General features: G+C 32.5%; 2 protein-coding genes across 2 annotated transcripts; one reads left to right on the top strand and one right to left on the bottom strand.

Annotated features, from left to right (window-relative positions):
• Positions 1 to 1,105: 1,105 nt before the first annotated feature.
• LOC132701300 (NPC intracellular cholesterol transporter 2 homolog a) lies at positions 1,106 to 10,309 on the top strand. Its single transcript, XM_060669103.1, has 4 exons — positions 1,106 to 1,368; positions 5,687 to 5,794; positions 6,535 to 6,734; positions 10,173 to 10,309. The coding sequence occupies exons 1-4, from the start codon at positions 1,278 to 1,280 to the stop codon at positions 10,260 to 10,262; spliced, it is 489 nt and encodes a 162-aa protein (XP_060525086.1). The 5' UTR covers positions 1,106 to 1,277; the 3' UTR covers positions 10,263 to 10,309.
• Positions 10,310 to 10,433: 124 nt separating this feature from the next.
• Positions 10,434 to 14,487, bottom strand: LOC132701291 (uncharacterized). Its single transcript, XM_060669092.1, has 3 exons — positions 13,262 to 14,487; positions 11,494 to 11,701; positions 10,434 to 10,987 (listed from the first exon to the last, which is right to left on the bottom strand). Exons 1-3 carry the CDS (start codon positions 14,292 to 14,294, stop codon positions 10,720 to 10,722), a joined length of 1,509 nt encoding a protein of 502 aa, XP_060525075.1. The 5' UTR covers positions 14,295 to 14,487; the 3' UTR covers positions 10,434 to 10,719.
• Positions 14,488 to 17,268: the final 2,781 nt, after the last annotated feature.

Below are 17,268 nucleotides of genomic sequence, written 5' to 3'. Positions count from 1 at the left end.
AATACTTCCCGACACCCCCCCGTCATTTTCAATAGGTTCCGTCACGGGGTAAAGCTGCATAAATATTCCAAATATGAAGTCGATTGCTTCAAATTTCGGACACATATCGTGTTTCATAGCAAAGTCCGAAAAACAGTCGAAAATCGCGAAAAAAAATTGGATACCGGCGGCGAATCAGGGCCATTTCTTATAAGCTTATGTGCTTCGTGAAGGGTTAAAAATGAGACAAATTTCAATTTTGTAGCTCCAACGGTTCTAAAGTTATTCAAAAAAAACCAAAAGACGAGAGCGGACAGACAAAAAAAAAATTTTTTTTCGACGGTAATCATTTCTGTACCAACGGCGATCCCGTAGGACTTACCGTTACCGAGATATAAAATTTTTATACGAGTGCAGATACTTTCGAAAAATTCGATTTCATCGATTTTCGAAAGTAACAAGTAAACATTTACAGAATAGAATGCGGGTCAGTTTCAGTTCAGCTCTGAAGTAACCAACAGGATGATTGACGAAACGTCAGCAAGTTTTGATTTATAAACAACCAACGAGGGAGGAATCCAGAATATTTATCAACAGTATTGAACGTGTTGTTTGGTCACCTTAAAAACCCCGAAATCCCAAAACGAAACAAATTTCGTATATATGTGCAGGGTGTTTTAAAATAAATGCGAAAATCCTAAGGGTGTTGTTATTGTTTAAAATGAAGGGTAGTTTGTTATATAAACAAATATGGCAGAAATGTAATGTTTTTATTTTTTATATTAACTTAACTTGAACTAACCAAAACTAAAACCCGAAACTTTTGCGGCTTATCGCCGCGTTTAACAGCAGGGTTAATACAGCGGTGATGTCACCCGTTGTTCAATATGCGTTGAGATTTTGTTTGTACAAAATTTCTAAAGATCGTCGACCTTGAACTGCTTCAAAAATGAAGCGGTACCAACGGTAATCTAGATGTTGATACCAGGAAACAAAAATATCTGCATACAAGTACAAAAACAAAAGCCGAAATACATTATTAAAAACGCGACGGTTGCACGCGAGAAGCGGTTTGGACGGTTACTGAATTTTAAAGACCGCTTCCGTCTCGCGAACGGATAATATAAAGGTAGTACCGAAGAGAGACCGGTGGAACCGTTGACACAGTTCAAGAGAGAGTGGAATCGGACGGTAGTCTGGTTTAGTTCATGGCACCGAGCTAAACTGGAGACCACATTTACATTAATTACCGTCCAGCGTTGACGCTTTTCAATTACTAGTTGTCGCCTGGTGAAAATATGCCGCGAAACGTGCGATTTCTGGGATCGTTAGGTCTGTTGTGTTTGGTGGCCGTCGCATCGGCTACCCAAGTGAGCCAGTGTTCGAGCGGTAAGTCCAAGAAAAACGAGATTCGGAAAGTAAAAATTCGTTCGATATACAATGACTTGTCATGTTTTTTTTTGTTGTCTAAGGTAATAAGTTATGGGCGTTTTATTGTAATTTCCGACCTTTTAGATGCGTTGGGAGCGTTCTCGCGCAATTTCGTAAAGTATTGCAGGAAATTTCGCGCTAATTCCTGATCGAGGATTTCGAAACTAGGCGTTTCTGTGCTTGTTTCGTTTCGATTGAATTTTAAATGAAAAAATATCTTCCGAAAATTATCTACATTTTTATATTTTCAATTCAATTCAGTATCAATTAACAATTTATTTTAACAAAAGTAAAAGACCTCGACATATCACTGGTTTTATATAATAATATCGATTGTGTACAAACTAACAGAGACGCCAAAGTGAATTAAGAATAGAAAATATCTGAATTTTTACCAATTATTTGATTGCAACCATTCCTGTTTTTTTTATTTTCGGCGGTTGATATTTTGTACAGGGCAAGTCAACGATAAAGAAAAGTTCATTATCTCATGAGAATACAAAACGTGCATACAAAAATTACGAATCAAACACTTTTTTTTTAAGATTTGTTTTTTCTTTCTTCAACTTTTTTATTCCCAATATTACAAAAAAATATTACAATTCAAAGATGACGCAAATAGTATTATTATAAAGGCGCCATTATTTAGGTATATCACTTATATTTGATATTAGCGTTATCCGAAAGTGACGTAGAGATATATGCCACGGAATTTGAATTGGATGCTGCAGAGTGTTCAAAATAAACGAACATATTTGGTTAGTTTTACATTGAAAAATTGAAAAACAGACAATTATTAACAATTTTGCTGAAAATAACAGCCAAATTTTAAATTCACGCAAAAAGTAAATATTATTAAATATACCTATTACTATAAATTAAATTATCTTATTTTTAATTATTATTACTGTGGAGCAATAAGTGTTCAAAAATATGCGTGGACATGTTTAGTCTTTTTCGTTTATTTTCTTGGACGTTCCTTAGCATAAATTGTGTTATTCTCCAGTAAGCGTCTCGACTCCTATTTTCCACATCTTCTAGTGCGGTAGGGAGATTCACATAAATGCGATCTTTAAGATATTCCTACAAAAAAAAATCTTGTGGTGTTAAGTCACAAGGTAATGAGGGGGAGCTCCATCTTGCTGACACCACAATTGATGTTATCGACTTCTTGAAGAAGTTGAGGTTTAAATATCTGTGGTTCCATATGAAAATTTCCAATTCTTTTTCCTTATTGGTAGCATTCCAGCGTACCACTTTCCGTTTTTTATCTTCAGTACTACCACTAGCTTCAAACTGCTCTACGTCTATTAGTTGTTAGGTAAAAATTTGACAATGTCATTTTGGCTTGGGCAACTAATGTTATAGCAATAGTCTTAGACAGAAAGAAGGAAAAGTTAATATAAATCACAAAGTATTAAAAATAGTTATATGACATATACATATATATGCATATATGGTGGGCTATTTAATAAAATCGAGATTTTTGAATTTTAACTGATCCAAATATATTCGTTTATTTTGATCACTCTGTAGCATCTAAGTCAATTTCCTGTCGTTTAAGTCATCTTCTAATAAAGCTATATGTCTTATTCGTCACGGTTTTTTTGAGTCACTCGGTATATTCTATACAATTTTTCTATTTACCATTTTCTCATAACTTTTTAAACCAATAAGATAATCAACTTTTCACCATCGTTGACTCACTTTAAAATTATAATGTGTCTTAAAATGCAGCTCTGGATTTTACTTTTAAATCCCATGTAGATCTTTTGTCATTATATGAAACATAAAACAATATTTACATAATCATAAATAGTTTTTTAAGAGCCTCTATATTAAATATAAAATTAAGAAGTAGCTATTATTTTGTTTGCTCCCACACTAATCTAGAATTGAGTTATTTACAGGCGATAATTTTGATACGCATGAAAACAGATTTTCAATGTTGCAAAAAAAAACCGAACTGAATCTTGGGACCGACTAAAAGCACTGGACAAACGAAGAGTCAAGGTTCTCGTGCGGGATACGAAGTAAACGACAAGGAAAAAAAGTTCAACGTGCGTTATTTGTCCTTTGTCAAAATAACTTTTTTTCAACCTCCAATGATATGCGACTTTTAAACGGAGGCTTGCCTTGACACGACTGTTAAAATAATTAAGACGCAAAATGACATCTTATACTGTACCAGCGTAATTTCTCTGTGAAATTTTTAAGCAGCGAAATTGCGATGCCTACAAATAAAGTTTTATATAGGATGTTCCGCGCACGTTGGGTGGTCCATTAAAACGTAATAACATGCATTCTAAAAACACCATGGCGTCGCCAGAGCTACCAGAAACCAGAAAAAGAGAGTTTTTATTATTATTGTTTCCGAAAATAGCCGCATTGAAATTTCAAGTTCGGCATTCGTCTGGGGTAAATGTGACAACCCTGCGTTTGTCATCATTTATATATTTTGAAATTTGAAACTATTTTGTTATATATATTTTTTCAAAACTTTTAATAGCGGCCACTAAAAGTGATTCGCCCTGTATCGAACAAGTTATCGAACAGCCGTTACGTAAGTAACATGTATTTAAAACACAATGGCGGGAAACGCTATTGCCATGCAATCAAATACGCGTGAAAAAAGTTTGTTTAACATTGACTAGGTGCCTTCTCTAAATATCCGTAATTTGCTCAGACATGCCGTCGTTAATTTACTCATTAATCGTTGAACCGTACGTTTTACATATCGAATTTCTATAAAATTGTAATTGCTCACCATTAGCAATAATATTTATTTGGTAATTATCGACTGACACTTTAAATGCTCGAATATAGATGACGGTGAAGATATAATTGATTGGTTAATTATAATCATGTTTATATAACGATGCAACCGATGAACTTTGCTAGTTAAAGTCGTTACGACCAAAAATATTGGTAAGGACTTTCATATATATCGGGTGGCCTGTATTTATTATCGGTAAAAAATATCGAAAAAAATTAAAGCAAAAAGAGGTTTTATTAGTTTCGTTTGTATTCACTTATTTTTTTGAAGTAGAAGATTTTTTATTTCCAAGATAAGGACGCCTACCATGGGGATGGTGGAAACTATAATAGAAGCGAAGATGGTTAAATGATTAAAAAAATTAAATAAAAGGTGCCAAATTCAAAGGTTAATACCGTTCTGTTAGGAAGACTAGAAAATTCGCATCACTTTCGAAGATACCCAAAAAGAACTAAATTTGCCGAATTTGTTTTAAATTTATTCACAAAATGGTACATGCCGTTTTTTAACGTTGTTTCTTTTTTTTTTGTTGGTTCTTTTTTGCTATACAAAATGCTGCAATGTTATATCTTATAGAGGAGACAACCGAGTACAAAAACGTTAAAAACAGCATGTAAAACTATATCAATAAAATTATTTTGATATTCTCTCAACGCCATCTTGTCAGCGTCTACTACACCAAAACATTGAAAACCCTTTTTTGTGATTTAAACAATGTGGAATCACATTGTTTCGCGCATCGTTGCATTCGTAATAAAAAATTCTATTCAAAACATGGTGCAGTTTTTTTACTGACCATTTGAACAAACAAAGTTGATTTTGTTTGAGTTTCTGATATATTTTGTATTTTATGTCAAAGGTGACATTTGCGTTTGCTCCTACTGAAAGCTTGTGGGATTGATTTCTTTACAGGAGGAATATGTAGACATTTTAAATTTAAATTAATCTAAACTGACATTAGAAATTTAAACCAAAAAATGGTTAAAATCCATTTTTTTGGAATTGACACCTCAAAATTTTGTAAAAGGTTGCTTATTTCCAATAGTTATAGACGTCGAGATATTAGCATACAAAAAATTTTTTTCTACTCCCCTGACATTTTTTAAATGATAAATACCTTAATTCTTTTAAACCCGTTTTTGTGAATACCATACTTCTACCTTTTACGAGACGGAAAGTTAAATAAAAAGAAAATTGGTAATAATAAAACAAAATATTATTTTTTTACTTCCTTCTGTAAAGTACCTAATTATATACCGATCTAGCGTGCAGGGATGCCATTTAACAGATTTGTTGCATAATATACTATTCTAGCATTTCTAGCAAAATAATAATCAATAATTCGGATCTTTATAGCTAATTAAAAAGCCTAATTGTTGAAATAGGGGAAATGGTACGAATGAATTAATATGTTAAATTTTATTATTGCTGGAGCTGCTTCTAATTTTGACTTCATCTGCAAACAGTAATCTATTTTACAATATTTGTTTGTTGTTTCAGCAAAGTTCGACAATCTCACAGACAATGTTCTAATTGGTAACTGTGATAAACCGCCCTGTAGACTCAGGAAAAACACGAAGATACCTCTGACGCTTAAGTTCCAGCCTGGTAGGTTATTCATGCCTATTTTCTTGAAGAATGTGCTGTTTTTGCATCGACCGATTTCTTATCTTTGCCGGTAAAGAAGAGATAAAAAAAACCATATTTAATAATATGATTAATAATATAATAATATGACTAATCAAGCATTATTTTAATATTAAGATTATTTCAGTTGTGGTTATCTAAATTAAGATTTAGTTGATTCAAATAATATAATATTTACCCGGCAAATTACAAAACTTTTAAAGAAGTGTAATACATAACGAATGATTCACGTTTATCACAAATAAGGATGATTCTTTTCAAAGCAATTGAAAATAAATAACCATTTTTAAATAAATTTTATATAACTAATAATTAATATAACACTCTATGCCAGCGAAATATGTTCCCTAAGTTGGACAATCTTACTTTATAATATAGCTGAATTTTATAATATTTAAAAAGAAATTCAACAGTAGCCAAGAAAAGAGCTATGTAGCTGCAGCTAGAAACCTTTGCTATAGAATTAGCTGCAAAGGAAACTTAGCAAAGTGAATTTTGCTAGCGCAGAAAAGCTCTTGGCTTGCTGCAAATAAATTTTTGGATGTGCTTGAAGAAAACTTGTCTCAGTGTATCGCACTGTATAAAACACAGTATAATTAATAATTCGTTAAAAATAATTTATTTTTAAGAGTTAAATAGACTAGATATAATTTTCAAAAATTCTGTTTAAGTTAAGTTAAGTTTAAGTGTTATGGTTTTAGGAAGCCAGGTAAAAAATTTGAAGCAGACTGTGAACGCGAACTTGCTGGGATTAGAATTCCCTTTCATCGGTGTTGACGGTAGCGACGCCTGCGACAGAATATACGAGGAGGACGGCAAAACCCAAAACAATTGTAACTTCCAAGACGGCAAAACGTACATATTTAAAAACACGATCGACGTGTTGCAGATATATCCCAGGGTGAGTTACATTCACTTACAAGGGCAACGCCAAAATTTCCTTGCCTGAATATGAAAGAAACAAAGTAGAGTAACCATGTTTTATTATTTTTCAATATAATCCCCCTTAACTTCAATACACTTATTACATCTCTTTATTAACAACTCAATCCCAAATATTCTTTTGGTTTGTCTGCAAAATGAGCTAAAACAGCCTCTCTTTATTTGGCAATAAATTCTCAATTACTAGAGAAAATGCATGTTTTGCGCAAAGCAGACAAAAAATGTAAAAAAAGTAATTTCATTGCTTCCTAGCTAAATATTTTAACCAAAGGCAATTTTATAAAAGAATTAGAAAAATTTGTGTGACTAGATAAATAGGTAAATTAATACCAACGTTGTTAGCAAATTCACATTTGTTTATCGCTTTCTCTTATCATTTCGATTCTAAAGGTGTTAAGAATAAATAAAATAAAAAAATAAATAGGTGTATGCATGTATACTTATACAAATGTTTATGCCGCAAATGAAATAATAATTAAATTAATGGCGATTTTAAAACATGCCCAGTCGTAGTTAATTGGTTGTAAAAGGGGTATAACGTCGAGTTTTTACGACTTCTCGTAAGATGCGATAAGAACGAAAACGCCTAACACGTTAAATTATTTCGGTCCAATACAAACTGAGAGTCGAAAACAAAAATTTGTTCTATATGGCATTGGTAGTGTGCAATAAAGACATACCACCCATGGGAATTTTCTGAAATTAACAACCGACATCATATTGTCTACGACCTTAGCGTCCAGCACAGAATGTTTTTTTTTTATTTGTGCTTAACTGGATACATCACAAATTAGGATATTCACCCATTTTCCGGCACACGCCGAGGAAAATTTATCGGTGGGAAAGCACAGAATGTCTATCTCGCCTGGTTCATGACTTTAAGAACCTACGGTCACAGAGCATAATCCCAAGTATAGACGAAACCAACATTATTATACGCCATATAAACTTCGGACCAACGATTAACTTAATTTTTTTAAGGACACCCTTTGTTTTTAAAACTAATTCTCGGAATACATGTTTTCCTGTCAAAATATCCAAAATTGCCAATGAAATTAAAGCAAGCGAGTTATGGAAATGTCAAATTTGAAATTGTATTTTGTCAGAACTAAAAGCGTCCGGCATGGAGGTGAACATGGCATCCTTATTTTTACGAACGGTGCCTCCGTAGGAATGTAAATGTAAATGTTTTAAAATTTATAATCTCGTATTTTTTGATAAGCTTTGGTTGGTTTTCGTTAGTTTAGTTTTGACAGGCTTGCTAGATGTATGTATGTGATTATTGATTAATGCTTTCAGTTCGGGAGTTAAGTTCACTGGCTGGCTAGACGTGTCAAAACGTGGAGCATGTTCTAAAATGTCAGCCTCCTCAGCCGCATCAATACTACCTTCCGTTTCGCTATTTTTTCCGCAAATATACAACTACAGTGAAAGAATTAATTTATGAATAGTTTGACTCGGGACTTAACTATACATTTATACCTTGGGAAAATGTATAAGATAATTTATGGATTGTCCGGGAACTGCCAGCGAATATTTTTTTCCTTAATTGTTTCCTTTGTTAAATATTAAAGACAAAGACTGTGACTATAAATCTTGTAATTAAAAAGGTCGTTTGTATTGTTTAAGTTAGGAACGTGACGAAATTTGTAAATAAGTCGATTTAAATAATTTCGCGTTCGGTATGGAGCAGACTCTTTTCTTTCTTGAAAAAAACGTATTTGTCATCTCGGGCTTCAGACAGCGAACGTAGACAGATCTGGTGTATACAGGGTTTCTCAAACTCAACATTCTTTATAATTAGGACAGTAAGTTATAGTGAAACTCAAACGCTGGTAAATAAACTTAAAAAAATGTTATAATTTATTTTAATATATGGCGGCATAAGAAAGAAACATACGTTTGCGCATGAATGAAAAAAAAAGTTATAAAAAATATATTCAAAAATGAATATTTTGTTTATCAAAAAAGGCATACGCATTTATTTTCGGTTACTATTTTTATTTAATTATAAAATATCGGAAATCAGTTTATCACTGATTCCCGAACAATAATCATCATAATACATCAATTGCGAGACGAATAGGTACACCTAAATTAAGTGAAAAAAAATTGGAAAATAATAGAAAACCCAGAAACCATTCGAATAGTTTTATAAAAAATAATTATCATGACTGAACCGCCAAAAGAAAACCGTTTGTAATTAAAAAAAAAACGGAAATAAACCAGTTTCGGAAAACAGACCTTTGATGACAGTAAATTGGATTGGGGTGAGCAGTATAGTAATATCGTAATATAACGTATAGTATAACTAGCAGCTTCTTAAGAAAAAATTGAGAGTGAAACACACATAATAGTACGGGGCTGTCCGGCTGTGCGCAGTAGTGGGCGACTTGCATCTTATAGAAGGAAATTATAAACAAAGTGCGGATATATACGTTATCGAAAATCTATCATTCGGAAAAAGTCAATCTAGTAGGAAACCAAAAATTGGAAATATTCCAAATGGTTATCATTTTGTTAAACCAAATAAAATATTAAAATTAATTGTAGTACTATCCACTCAATGAAAACCATGAAATACATCGGTTTTGTTTATATATTTGCTGGGATATCAGTTTCGCTTTGACTCGTACTATGTAAACATTGAGTGGCAGCCATGGGAGGTCTATTTTAAAAATATTTGTGACACTCGAATCAAGAAAGCAACTGTTAAAATGCTGTTAAACATTTCGAATCCTTTTTACGCAACATGCGTCTTAATCTATTAACTATCTTAAGCAAAGGAAAATAATATTTTTTTAAAATTCGTCAAAAAACATCTACCAAAACCAACATTTCAGTAAAAAATCGGAAATTTTGAATGACTTGTCAAGAGCGAGCTTGTCATTAAAATTTGTTTGGTTCCTACGATTTAATTTGTCAAGATAAACTGTTTTATAAATAAGGTTTTTCTGCGACAATAATTTTCTGCAGACTTGTCTTGTTTTCAAATAATCATTCAGTGGGACAACTGGTGTTAACCAAAATAATAATATTGTTAGCGACAAAGTTAAAAAAATGTTATTCTTTTACCCAGTAATACTTTTTTAATATAAAAAATAAGGAACAAAATATACCATTTACAAAACACGCAAGCACAAAATTTAACTAGTGGCCTACCCAACTTGTTTTAGACAATAAGTGTCTTCCCTGTAACCAAACTACCAGCTACTTTTTACTAAAATAGCTCAAGTATTTTAGTAATCAATTAGGTAATTTTTTTTAATAAAGAATCCCTACTCTCACTTTCCAGTGATTGCTCAATTACATTCATCCTACATAGTTTTGTGCAACCCGAATTTATTAAATTTATTCTTATAACTTTGCTAAAATTTTATTCTATTTTTTGTTGCAGGTGAAAACGGTTGTGCACTGGGCTTTAACCGATCCCACCACCGGCAAAGACGCGCTTTGCTTCGAAGTACCCGCTAAAATTACAAATTAATTTCTTTTATTTTTTTGGTGTATTAAACGGCATCTAGTCTCGAGAAATTTTATTTGCCTCCCTATATCCCTTCCCTGGCTTGTATTCTGCTTACGATGAAATAATAAATGATCAAAACACCTCGAATGATGACGTCGCTCACTCCCCTCAACAATTGATTTTATTTTATGGGCAGAAAAAATGCACTAGCACGCAACTCTTGGACAGTGTAGCTATATTAGTATTTATTTAAAAATTATAACCTGTGACTTTCTCCGAATTTAGCTTGCATAAAGTAGTTTTTATGAATTTATTAGATAATAAATAATAATAAACGACTAAAAATTTTTTTTAGCATACAGAAACTTTTATTATAAATATTAATTTATCTTCCAACCAAATTAACAAAACTGCAGGTAACAACGTGATCTTTCAAAAAAACAAAAAAAAAAACAAGGACGATAATTAACTTGAACGACTACATCCCCTTTTTAACCCTAAAGTGGAACTGGACCATTCCGTTATTCGAGTAAGAAGACAAAATGCGATTTGGAAGAGCGACGCATTTCTTCAGCAGTTCATCTTCGATCATTTCTTTCAGACAGTAATCAGTCCTGATTAGCCGTTTCTCTGGCTTCTTTATGTCGATGATGCTCACTTCGTACACAAAACTTTTGGTATCGTTTTGAACCCCGATAATTTCGGACGCCCACATGTAGCTGTCGCCCCATCTCCTGCAGGTTAACCTAGAAATTATATTAAAATTGATCGACCCAACGAGTATAAACCATAGACAAAAAATTGTAAAACATTCGCTAGTTATCTATGGTGCAAACCTCTACACTTTTTGTTGGCACTGGAACTGATCTTTTCTACAAATAAAATTATCTTCTTGTCAAGTGAACATATTTCATTTCTTCAAAAGGGCATACATTTGACAATTATTTCATAATAATACTTAATTTTTACAATTGGAAAAAAGTTAAATCACCTTTTTGCAAAGTGAATATTATAAAAATAAAACATTATTATCGCTATCGGAAATAACATACTTAATTTTTCACACAAAAATCTCTTAAAATGTGCTGTATTTATAAATGTATCCTCAATATTTACTGTAGAATTAAAAGAAGATTAAGATTGTAACAATAAATTAAATTTATGTAACATAAAAAAATTATAAAGTAAAAATTATGAAAGGACGCAAAAAAATTATTTCATATATACGTTTTCTTTTAATAATTAACCTTACCTAAAAATGTGGTCATAGGCTAGGAGAATTTTTCTATCAACGATTTGGTTAAGCGGGTGGTACGCTTCGAGCCGAAATGTTTCAGTATACCCTTCAAAAATGACATGCTCGCTATGGAATTCTTGCAAATGGGTTACTATAACGTCCTGACTTCCAGTCATGGTGCATAGGTGAACAGGGCAATTGTAGGGCTTGTATGGACACACAGCTTAAAAAATTATACTTGAGCCTTAACAACTACAAAAATTAACAAAAAATCTGCTAATTGACAGAAAACACAGCACAGGAGTTCCTTGAGTGACATATTTTACATATTTTTTTTCTCTGTATATTTCACAATGTGATATAAGTAAATGTATGGCCAATTAAGAAGGGCGCTCGGCCGTATCTTAAAATGTATTTGTCGTAAAAACTTGGGGTGAAAAACTTATGGAGTACCCACCTAGAAAATATCAAAAATTTTTAACAGAGAATGGTAAATATAAAATTTACAATACATATATATAGATAATCAGAACTAACATATCTGCTACCTATTTGGGCTACTTCTAAGTACAAGAATAAGGCTCTACAGACTCTCTTTGAATTAAATAATTAAAAATTTGCAAATATTAAATACAGATGTTATGCACATTAACCAAATTAATTTCCATTATACAAGCAGAAAAAATAACATTTCTTACAGTGATGATAAGAAGTAAACCTCATTTGAAGGAAAATTAAAAGCCTAGTGCCTCCAATTATCATCTGTGTGCCTCCAATACCAATACCTAAACCATTGACTAGTTGTTTGATTTTATTCTGTTTTAAGTTAGAAATTAGTTTAAGGAAAGAAAAAAAGTGTAAAAGCAACCATTTTGTCAAACTTGGGGTCATTGAAAAGCACTCTTAAACCATCAACGCTGTCCTTGACGGATTGATTTCAATTAGTCGTATCGCCGCTAGATGACGTTTTAAGATATAAATAAAATTTATTTTTCCAAAAAAATTAAATGCATCATCACTTTTATGACAACAAAAGAAACAAATAAGGGCGGAACATGAGAGTGAAAAAATCATTTCGATCGCCATCTTTGGGTATATTTTTAATATTTTGACGCTTAAAACGCCAACATATGATTTAATATTGCAATACAATATCCTACAATAATGAAAAACAATTGCCTTTAGACTCTTATTTGGTTATCTTTTTGTTTCATTAAAAGTGATGTTGCAAATCACCCTCTAGCGGAAATACAAGTAATCTAAATAAATTTGCAGCGTTGATAGACTAAAAAAAAGGCCTTTTCAACAACTCTATTGACAGCGAGCTGTCTGAAATAGTTTCAGCGCTCTGAAGAAGTCAGCAGCATGTTTGGTGAAACGTCAGCAGGACAGAGTTAATATCCGACACACCTCTCCGACCTACCGGTTCTACAGCCTGCGGAAATTTAAATGAAAAATTAATATGATTATTTTTCAAAAAATGCGAGTTAAAATTCAAAAATGCTAATACTTCCTCTGGCGGCCATTTTATAAACTTAAAAATTATTTCCAGCAATTCCCTTAGTTATAAGTTTTTTCACCCTACTTACGAAAATTACTTTTCGGGATATGGCTGAATGTCTTTAATTCCCCATCCAGTACGGTTATTTGAATTCTAAGATAATCATTGTAAACTACTCTTTTATATTCCATTGGATTATCTGGTAGTGGTATACAACTTAGTAGAAGTAAGTAGTAAGTAGAAATAACTAATGGTACATATAATTCAAATAATGATGGTTACCTTCATGTTTAGCAATATCAGCAGGCGACAATGACATCATACATCCCAAATCGTGGAAGGTGCAAGGGTAAGACACTCCCACAGTTAGACCTTCCAGTGAATAATTTCTGGTCATTCCGAAGGGTGCTCTGCAAGTTGGACACTTTTCCAATCTTGGCTTGCAGGAATTGCAAATGCTGTGACCTGACTGGCACTGATAGATAGGAGGTTTCATGAAGCTCTTGCATACAGGACACTCAAAGAACTGCAGCATCCGCTCTTCTAAATAGTGAGCAGGAGCATCAAATGTTTTGATTTTAAAAATGTTGGTAATTCTATTGGCCACCTTGACGGTTTGTTGCAAGGACAGTAGATCAACGCTAACGGCGATAGATTCATCCAAATCTCTGTAAATATATTTAGATTCAACAACAGTGGATCTAGTTTTTATGTAGCTGTCACTGTTCCCTTTATGTTTCACAGAATAATCGTAAGTAGTACCATCATCTTTCACATGACATACAACATAATACAGCTTGTTCTTCTCTATGCTTAGTTGCATCTTCAGGAGTAAAATTATATTTTTTGTTACAAGCAATTTAATCACTTCTTCTTCAGCCATTGATACATCCAGGTAAAATAAGTTACAGTCAAATTTAATAACGTGTTCCCCGTGGTAATTCAAAAAATGACCCACAAACTCTGTTAGAAACCCCTCCCAGGTGCAATTGCATACAGACCACATAGGACATCTTTTAGAACGAAATATGCAAATGTCTTCATGATATAATAAGTCCGAGGACGAGCAATAGTACTCACACCCGTTTTCCCGATACCTGCAAGGGTAATTTAAAGAAGAAACAAGTTCTTCAATGGCCGTGTTCTGCAGCGACTTGCTGTTTATGAAGTTTTCTCTGAAACAGCTAATGCACGTGTTACCGACCTCTTCTACCAACATGACTGGTGTGGATAACAGTAGCTTCTTGCACAAACCGCATTGCAATATATTTTTTTTCAGCAAAGTATCCACCACCGAATTAGACGTGTTGGACATATTGTGAAGTTGTGGCAGTAATTTTTAGCAAAAACTACATCATCCTCGTGATAAAGTTGTACGATGTTTATATTTGTTGGGATGTTGCAATGTTTATATCACAATTAATCATGCAGTCAGCAATAACCAAATTCAAAACAAAAAATAATTTACATAACCTTTAACATTTTGATCATTGCATACTGCCGACGCGCCATGTTCTCTATTCCGTGGTGAAATCTTGTATTGCAAAGAAGAGAGGATAGTGTGTTGTATTTCTCGCTGTTCTGACGTCACTGATTATCAATACGATATTAAAATGAAAAGCGCGTCTTCAAAAGGTTGAGGAAATGTTTAGTTTAGTTTATGTTGATTGGTCGCTTATTTACATATACCCTTCACTATTAGTAATAAGTATATAGTAGAGACGCAGACTATATTTTAATTTGTTTTATTATTTTCAGTACTCTGTGAAATTGTTTACAATCATTTGCAGAATTTTAACATCTAGATCGATGGCGTATGTATTACTTACTTATATAAACTTGTACCTCTACATTATATCAATTAGCTGTACACAATGCAATCGATCAGAGCCGCATTGCGAATTATGCATAGTGACATAATAAATTATACCTAATGTCAGTTGTGCATATAACGTAATAATAATGTTTTGCGGATTGGGGCTGGGGGCAAAATTAAATACAGTGCTTTACGTTAATAATTGAGGGATTCCTAAATGCAACATATAAACCGGTCTCTAAATCCTTTGATGGGGTATTAACGAGTTTCGCTTGTTTGTTGAGAGTTGAATCTGCTTGCGAGGCGGAAGCATATCAAATTAGAATTGAAGCAAGTTTGCTCTCGAAAACCTTTGTCCGACTTCGTTTTATTGTTGATTTTCGGATAAAACGTAGGTGCATGCTTTAGAACTTTTTAAACTATTATGTAATTTCAAATAGGCTGGTCGCATTTTTTAAACGACTTGCACATTTTAATTATATTTTCACCACTTTTTTAAACAATTCCTTAGACAATATTTCAAGATTCCTAAAACTGCTATATTTTTAGGACAAGGAAGAACAAAGTCTATGTGCGAAAAGTATTATTGTACAGAGTACAAGGTAAAAAAAAAAACTGTTTCTCTTATACCTCCCCAATATATAGATGTATACAACTTTACAATAAAATGTAACAAACTATACTACAGGATGCAATAAAGAAAATGTGTCCTAACCCCCAACACTATATATGAAACATAATATAAACATTAATTTTTTTTATATGATATAGAATGGTATCTATTTATTTCTGTTATTGCATGTTTTTTTAAGACCTCGATGCCAGTTAATGGTAATTGTTTAGAGGTCGGCAATAATTTGTTAATAAATAAATATCCCCTTGACTTTTGAAGGCAATAGGGAACTTTAACATTTTTTTTATTTCTTTAATAAATTTGTTTATGTATAGAAATAACGCATATCAAATGTCAAAACTCAAAAGCCAATATTTAAGTTGCAATAAACAATGCAAATTGTGACACCCGCTTAATCGTTTTAAACGACACGAAACGCGCAAGAACGATCGTGACGCTGCGTTTCGATCGATGCTTTACATGATAATAAGAAAGCAACACAAAAACAAACCTGTCAAACGTCAGATAAATTTTTTATTCGTCTACTAGAAAATAAAACCGTCGTTTTTTGTTATCATTATGTTCGAACTTGCACCTATCCTATTGCAGTCTCCCCAGGGATGGCTTCTTGATCTGTATTACATAAAGAACACTTTAAGTTATCAATTCCAATTAAAATCAGTATTTAGGTTTCCACTAGTTTAAAAAAAATCCTTTTTGTTTTTTTTTTGTTAAATAATTTATATTTTATTTGATAAACCATTTGAATTTTAAAAACTAGAAAACTTTAAGCTGATTACAATAATATATTGGTTGAAAACTAGTGGCTAAATTTTCTATGAACAAGCCTTTTAGCTTTATTACTGCAAACCACAGATGTCACCATAAATATATCCAGTAAAGGTAAATTATCAGATTGACGTTTTAAAAAATCGGCTTCGGTCATTTTCAACTTTCCTTTTGGCGGGTTATCTGACGGGCGAATTGACGTCACAACCGGTTTCAGCCAATGACAGCGCGTTTCAAAGGTCTCCCGACTTAACAGTACTTGATAAGTTCTTAAGAGCCTACATTCAAAATAAAATCCACGAGAGATATAGTTTTCAAACTAATATACATCTAAACTAATTTTGCGAGAGGAATATAGATAACACGGATAAAAATACTTCTTGAATAAACTTTTTAAGTCAATAAAATAAATTAGTACTAGATAGTACTAGATTAGTGAATTAGTGAACTAAAACTGTTAAATATATAAAATTATATTGTAACATAGTTATTAAATAAAAGATTAAATAACAATAATAATAATAATTTATTTGCATTTCATGCCCTACTATAAGAAGTCATATTAAAACATTGAATACAGACTTGAATTGAAAACAAATGGTAAGGTGTAAATATTCGGAAAGTGCTTCGCGGATGCAATACAATGATGACAAATTATACAGGGTGGCCCATTTAAACTTTATGTTTTATTTTAATTCAAAAAATAAAATCTAAAAAAAGTATTTGATTCTACGTGAGAAAATCTCGGTGGACGTATTTTTATTTTTTCTATAGTTTAAATATTAATGCAGATACGAGAAGCGCCGTAAGTTGCGACATTTTCAAAATACGGGGTAGCTTAGACAATGGGACAAGAAAATTCTGTCGACGGCATCTTTCGTTTCACAAAAAAGTAGCACCATGAGCCGCGAACCACAAGCATATAGTTTTACTAATAACCGAGATATTTCTGACACACTGTATTAACTACATGTCATGTAAAATTGGATGGAATAAAATGGCATGATGAGAATTATAGGGGTAGGATGTTAAGGTGTAACCGAAGTATATTCAATTCAATTCAATTATGCG

This window comes from Cylas formicarius, unplaced genomic scaffold, assembly GCF_029955315.1.
Source record: "Cylas formicarius isolate icCylForm1 unplaced genomic scaffold, icCylForm1.1 PGA_scaffold_10__41_contigs__length_53128322, whole genome shotgun sequence".
Lineage (NCBI taxonomy): Eukaryota > Metazoa > Arthropoda > Insecta > Coleoptera > Brentidae > Cylas > Cylas formicarius.
Note: the sequence above shows the minus strand (reverse complement) of the source record. Positions and strands in the feature narration are given on the sequence as shown.